This window comes from Schistocerca serialis, chromosome 7, assembly GCF_023864345.2.
Source record: "Schistocerca serialis cubense isolate TAMUIC-IGC-003099 chromosome 7, iqSchSeri2.2, whole genome shotgun sequence".
NCBI lineage: Eukaryota > Metazoa > Arthropoda > Insecta > Orthoptera > Acrididae > Schistocerca > Schistocerca serialis.
In genome coordinates, this window is record NC_064644.1 from 326661412 (window position 1) to 326669110 (window position 7699).

General features: G+C 41.8%; 1 protein-coding gene across 1 annotated transcript in view; it reads right to left on the reverse strand.

Moving 5' to 3' along the window:
* The window catches only part of LOC126413044 (uncharacterized), a 113193-nt gene extending 107649 nt beyond the window's left edge, over nt 1-5544 (reverse strand). The window contains exons 1-2 of the mRNA XM_050082940.1: nt 5465-5544; nt 2836-2961 (exon numbers count right to left, since the gene is read on the reverse strand). Of these exons, the coding sequence (XP_049938897.1) occupies nt 2836-2961; nt 5465-5544 (206 nt within the window). The remainder of the gene's footprint in view (nt 1-2835; nt 2962-5464) is intronic.
* Nucleotides 5545-7699: the final 2155 nt, after the last annotated feature.

The following is a 7699-nucleotide window of genomic DNA, read 5'->3' on the forward strand; positions in this document are numbered from 1 at the left end:
TGTCTCACCAGAGGAAAATTTGACTTCAGGTGTGGTTGTCAGTGGATATCAAGTCCCTGAGTCTGCTGCACTTAAAACATGTAGACCTGGTTTCTTTTGACCAGAGGGAACTGCGAGCATAAAAACATAAAATATCACGTAGTCAGACCACTACTGATTAATGTCATGGAAACGTAAGTGACCAAATGCAAAAAATAAAATATTTTTTTACTGGTTATTAGGTTATGTTAGCTTATTGAAGACTATTCAACGCTTAAGTAGTTATTGTTACACATCTGTTAAAACTTATATGATCTTTTCATCTACTTATGTAAGAAACTTGTTATATTAACTTTGACATTTTCTTATTACATATGTACTAGGCTAGCAACATTATCATATTATTTTTGTAAAAGGAGCCATGTTTCCTTCTTTCCAATCAATTAGGCAAGCAACATTTCTGCCATTTTGTATAAAATTTTAACATTTTTCTCTTGCCTATATGCCATGCAAGACAGTTTTGGTCGTTTTGTAAAAAAAAAAAAATTACTTAGATGCTAAGCAAGAAATACTGTTAGTCACTGGATATAAATTGTTACATTTTTTCTCTTCGCATAATTTTTCGTCGTTTTGTAAAAAAAAAATTTCGCTGTTTGTTCCTTGCCAATATGTTAGGCAAGAAAAACCCCGCAAAACTTTCAAAAATGAGGTTGGGGGTTATGAGAGTTGGCAATACTCTCTTAGGATTTAAAGGTTGGCTATAGCGCGCATACACAAGCTCTGGAATCTAAGATATTGTTGTCGCGCTTCGCAGCGCACGGATTAACTAGTGGCAGTTTGGAAGTCAGTGTAGCAGCCTGCCTGTTGTGGTGCGCACGTGTGTTGGGCGAGGGGTCGTCGCCGAGCTGCCGTACTGCTATGTCCGCCAGCAGCAACACAGGATTTGGTAATTAGTTGATATTTTTTATAATTTGCAGTGCGCTTATTAATTTAAAGAAAAGGGCTTGTGTATGTGAGTAGCAGCAGATAGTAATGTTGATAATGATAGGAGTTCTTAAGGGAAACCATTGTTTGGTGAATAGATTAAGTATTGATTTTTGTCATTGATTTCTTTTGTAATTGTCAGGGAATTGTTTCACTACCATTTAACTCAGAAGTATTTCAGTCTGTCTCAAGAATTTGATTAATTTGTAATATTGCTTTAATGCCACTGGAGGCAGATTTACATACGAAGCGATTGTTCAAAGAGCTTCTAGCGTTTTGTTAATTGAATGAGAAAGAATCGCTTTCAGAATATAGTTTTTTTTAATTGAATTAGGTTTGACCAAACCCTTTCTCTTGAATTATATGTAGTTGTAGTAAGCACCAGCAGCCGCAGCAACAGCAGGTGCCGCCATATAGAACATGCATTGCACTCAGCATGAATAATAGGTTTTTTATGTTTTTTTGTTAAACAATGGAATGCAGCAGATCAAGCAGTGGCAGCAAAAAGACCAAGTAAGTTATTTGTTGCGCACAGGACCAATTAAAAAAAAAGTTTAGGCGATCTCTGTAATAGTAACGTTAACAAGATTACGAGCACGAGATTTTCATTAGAAAACACGAGATAAGAAGATAGAGCTCGTGACTTTCAAGTGAAGAAGAACTCTACGACCTGTTGCATGGAATGAACGGTCTAATGAGGACAGAATATGGATAGAGAGTAAATCGAAGAAAGACGAAAGTAATGAGAAGTAGCAGGAATGAGAACAGCGAGAAACTTAACATCGGGAGTGAGGTGACAATGAGCTAGATGATAAGGAATTCTGGTACTTACGCAGCAAAATAACCCATAGAGGATGGAGCGAGAAGAACTTAAGAAGCAGGCTACCAATGGCAAAAATGGCATTCCTGGTCAAGAGAAGTCTACTAATTTCAAACATGGGCCTTAATACGAGGAAGAAATTCCTGAGAATGTACATTTGGAGGACAGCATTCTGTGATGCTGAAAAATAAACTGTGGGAAAACCGTAACAGAAAAGGATCGAAGAATTTGAGATGGTATGCTACAGAAGCATGTTGAAATTCAGGTGAACTGATAAGATAAGGAATGTGGAGGTTCTCTGTAGAATCGGCGTGGAAAGGAACAGGATGGTGGGACATGTGTTAAGACATCAGGGAATAACTTCCATGGTACTAGAGGGAGCTGCAGAGGGTACAAACTATAGAGGAAGATAGAGATTGGAATGCATCCAGCAAATAATTGTAGATGTAGGTTGCAAGTGCTACTCTGAGATGCAGAGGTTAGCACGGGACTGATATTTATGGCAGGTCGCATCAAACCAGTTAGAAGACCGATGATTCAAAAGAAGAAGAATGGGAAGTTTACTTAAGATTTAACTTACTTATTTTTGGATCCTATTCAGCTCCTTTTCTGGTAATCTGTTCTGTAATTGCAAGTTTCAAAATTTTAATAATTGTAACGTGTGATGAAAATTAAAGAAATACTGGTCTAACGCTTGTGTTATTTTATTTAAAAGTTGTGAAAATCGATTCTCTCCTCTCACCCCCTCCCCCTCTCTCTCTCCCTCCCTCCAATATATATTTTAAAAACAAAAAGTGAGAGACTGGAGACGATAGAGTGCTTTAATGTTATTATCGAAGATAAGTATCAGTACTTCAAAGTACTGATACCTTTGTTTCGATACTTTTATCAGTACGATATTATCCATAAGAAAAGTGTCGATACTTTTCCTACGATACAGTATCCATACATAAGAATGGTACGAAACTTTTTTTGAGCACTGTAGCTTTTTGGAAAATGTTAGACTGGCTCGACGGTTCCAGCAGAGCAGATAAGCACGTTGTCTTACTCACGCGTCGACACGGAAGTGGCGAGTCAACAGGACGAGCGGCTGCGGTTCGTCTACTGGACGGTCCAGCTTCTCCAAAGTGGCAGCCACGTCGGCACCGAGTACCACCAGCACCGCACCCTCTGCAGACCTGCGCATACGAGAATTACTTCACCAGTTCCCCAGCAAAGTATGTCACAAATTTACGATATCTAGTTCCGATCTTCGTTCTTCTTTTGGCTGAACAAACCAGCGTGCCAACAAAATATACTGGCTTATACACAAAAATTAGACAAATAACTATTTTAGCGTCCTGGTAAGTGACAGAAATTGCAGTCAACAGTCCACAGCGCAAACAGAACTCACATTCATGTCAGCCGATTTCCTCACTGTTGACGTTCAATCGAACACCGAAGTCATGCGATAAAATATCATAAAGCATGTGGCACGATATAGGAGGGCAGAGGAGCATATAAGCTGATTCGGTAGATGACCCACGTAGTTTGTCATCCTGTAAGGAGCTTCCATGATACCACCCCCCCCCCCCCCCCCCCCCCGTCTCTAATATCATCAACATCTCCACAGCCTGGTGAGGCATCCGATTTTGTTGATCTTAATTGCAGTTATCACTATGTTGACAATCTTCTTTTATTTTCTTGTGACAACGATCACAAAACCATTTCCAAATGCAGTAACCAGTTTCGACCAACCACAGGTTATCATCACACTGCCTATGGATAAAAGAGAGGAGACAACAAGAATAATTATGCAGTCGTTTAAATTCGACAAGTAACAGCACATAAACGAAACTTAAAATGTTTTATCATTACATACATAGATATTTGGCAGGTTTTGTAGATTATATAGCGATCCTTGTTCTCTTTATCTATAGAAAGTCTGATAATGACTATTGGCTGGTGGAAACCGGTTAATCCATTTGTTAACGCGTTCGCAAGAAAATAAAAGAACATAATTAGTCACAGAATGTGCATAGAGAAGGTGATTTATCCCAAAGCTAAATTATCTGTTTCTACTAATAAAGTGTCTGTGGAAAATATTCTATAATTATTTGTTGAATGTTACGTAACTTTATCTAAATGTTGAACATGAACTGTAGAAAATCATAAAAAGCTCGAAAATACAGACTAATGGGTAAAGTGTGAATATACAATACGTTCGAAATGTGGCAGAGAGATCTGTCACATTAGTGGCCGAGGATGCTAATTCGATGTTCCTCCTCACATTCTTTCTAAGTCATCATGAATCTCCTTACAAACTCCTCGTTATTCAGATGAAAAGGAGAAACACACGCCTTTGAAGGCTTCGCTGATAATTTTTCTTGTCGTACTTTGGCTGCTCACAATACATCTTCTAATTATTCAAATTTTGCACAATGCATTGTCACACTATTTGATCAATAGCACCTGGACACTCCCATCTAACGCGTAATTGATCAGTAGATGGCACGAGAAGCAGACCCGCCAGTATAAAAGGGTGCGGGGAACATAGTGTTGTCAATAGAGAAACAGTGACAGCAGAGTGGGTCGGCCAGGAGACTTCAGTGACTTCAAACGCTGACTGATCATTGGATGTTACATGAGTAACAAATCCATCAGGAACATTTGAAGCCGTGGTGATGTGACTATGAAGTGGAAACGCGAAGGAACAGCCAGAGTTAAACTAAGACCACACTGACCTCTTGTACCGACGGACAGGAACCGTCAAACTTTGCGGAGAGTGGTTTTAAGAAATCGTATGAAATCGGCGGAAGAAATCATTCGTCAGTTCCAAAAAGGTACCAACAGTCCAGCTAGCAGAGGACTGCGCGTAGGGAGATAAAAAGAGTATGGTACAAAGTTCGAGCAGGTACTCATAAGCTACACACTTCTGTAGTGAACGGTAAGCGACACTTTAGGTGGCGCGAAGAGTTATTCACTGGATAGTTGATGATTGGAAGCGAGGGGTTTTGTCCGATGAATCACACTACACTCTGTGTTCATCCGATGAAAATGTTGTTTGGCGAATGCCTGGAGGACGCTGCCTGCCATCATGTGTAGTGAAGTACAGAGGAGGTGCTGTTGCTGTATGGGGGTATTTTTCGTGGTTAGGGTGTGCTAAATGAACAGTTTTTACAGAATTGTGTACTGAGTGCAGAAGAGGATATTTCGGAGACGATGACTGTATCAGCATGACAATGCATCCTGTGATAAAACACAATCTGTGAGACAATGGTTTTTGAACAATAACATTTCTGAAACGGACTGGTCTTCCAGAAGTCCTGATTAGAACTCAATGGAGCCCTTTGAGGTGATAACAAAGTTGACTTTGCTCCAGACAGCAGCATTCAACATCACAACCTTGTCTGATTTTGGCTCCTCCACAGACATACAGACATTTCATGGACAGTGTCCCCAGCAGAGTTCAAGCTGTCATAAAGGAGAAGCGAAGACACACTCCATGTTAATATCTAAAGATAGATGTCCAGATACTTTTGATGAGATACTTTATAAGTCATCAGTCCGTACATATGTCTCTGTATAGGTGAGTGAAGACTGGTTGTTACTAGAAATACTCGGAAAGGTGTGGATTACAGGAAGCTTTTCTAGACGATGTAAAGCTAGCAACACATTACTATACCAGATGAGCACACTTACCATTCGCCGCCGCAGTCGGCATGCACCGTGAGGGTCCAGCGCGCCTCGACATTCAGAGCTGACGCCAGAGCCCACCTCATGAAGTGCATCCACTCCGCCTCTCCTGGCTGCGAACCTACAGCAATGTCGATTCTAACCAAATCGCAACTGTGTGACCTGCATCATTTATGGGTCGTTAGTTTAGTTGCCAGTATTATTATTACTGTTATTATACGATATATTAACTTCGTATTTCGCAGACTTGCCATCAGCCAGACAATTTAACCAAAGGGTCACAAGTGTCTAATTTAGGGCATGTGATGCGACACTTGCGGTTCAACCCGTAGACGAGTTTGAGACAAGACATTTCGACGAAGAGGAACCGCAGGTGAGCAAGAACATCTTTGAGATGTTAGTTCGCAAACAGGGCAAGGTGGTCGTGCCATATACTGCCGAGCCTTCAACAATTGCCAAATCAGTTCTGTTGTATAAAATATTTCCCACACCGTGGTTCCAGGAATTGGACATGCATATGTCTCGAAAATCGCTACCTCCTGTGGCCTTTCACCAGGACGTCTATCGACACATTGGAGCCGATATGAAGAACAGAAAATCGAGACTCATCGTTGAACACCACAGAATGCCATCCTTGTCCCAGTTGTCTCGCACTCTACATCACGCAAGTCTCTGTTATCTGTGGGACGGAGTCAATGGTAAACGAAACATAACTGGAGAACCCAACCTACCTCCAGTAATATGTTCCCTGCGGTTCGTGGGGACACTCGGCCTGTAAACCTCTGTCCGTAGTACAGCTGTTATCCTCCTGTCGGATGTTCAGGGTCTCATCATTCGTAGTCGTCTATTCGCCACAGTCAGTAGAAAAAACTTATTGTAATGTAGTGTGGTTTTCTGATTGAATGCGTGCCTACTCTCCTTGCCACACTGTTATCCTGAGTCTATGTCGTCGCCACTCAATCTGCAGCCATTGTACTACAGTCAGTTCTTCTTGCAGTCTGTCGACAGGGTGCTTTCCTTGTGTCAGTGATTTTTTCTCCGAAATATGGCTATAAACTAGACTTGCACGTCCCCTGGACATCCTGAGTTGAGATCTTCACTAGAGAAGCTTGAGTAATGTTAAACTCACCCAACAGCCAACATGAACTTCATCTGTAGGAATGGCTTTTCTCTGTACTGAAAATATTGAAAAGAAGCTCGCAAATGGATATAATTGTGATCATTCTTCCAACAGGAATGCAAATACACGGTCCAGTTACGTCAAAGTGCAATAACGACTCACAGACTGAAAGTGGCCAGACTAGCAGTGAAGGGCATATAAAACGTGTCGGGGCTATGCAGTTGTTGTGATGCAGAATAGGAGCGATTTATCTGACTTCCAAAAGGGCATGATCATTGGCTCTCGGGCCAATGGTTGAAACATTTCCGAAACAGCCAAGTTTGTAAACTGTTCGTGTGCCGCCGAGGTTAACGTATGCATGGAAAAATGGGGCTATCCAAAACTGGCACTGAGGCAACTGCGGCACTCCACAGGCCATAGGTGACAAAGGTGAACAGCGGCAGCGGACATATGTACGGGCGAATAGACATGCAATTGTTGATCAACTGACCACCCAGATGAACCGAGGAGCTACCAACAGTGTCTCCTCAATGACTGTTAGCGAACGTTCCTGCCAATGGGTCTCTGCAACAGGCACTTGGTCCGTCCACCCATGATGGCTGCTGTTCATCAGTGATGAAGGCTGGAATTTGCACGCCAATACCGCAGCTGGACCCCTTTTCAGATGAATCAAGTTTATGCTCTACTGGACAAATGGCTGTAATTGTGTGCGGTGTGAAACGTCTGACAGCAAATACCAAGGCAGGAGGAAAGATTTTTATGGTCTGTGGAATGCTTTCGTGGAATTCCCTGGCTTATCCTGTTATTCTGGAAGATACGATGGATCAACAAAGTTGTGCATTTATTCTTGGGGAACATACCTAGATGCAGTTTGTTTTTCGTTGGTATGATGGCATCTACCAGGAAGCCATCACTACGTTTCACACAGCTCGCAGTATATATGCATGGTTCGAAGAGTACCAGCATGAGTTTGCTATACCGCCCTGGCCACCAGACTCTTCGGATTTAATCCCAATCGAGAATCTGTGGGACCACCTCAATCGGGCTGTTTGCGCCATAGGTCCTCAACAGAGAAACCTAGTTCAGCTGGCCTTGGCAATGGAGTCAGCATGACTCCACAA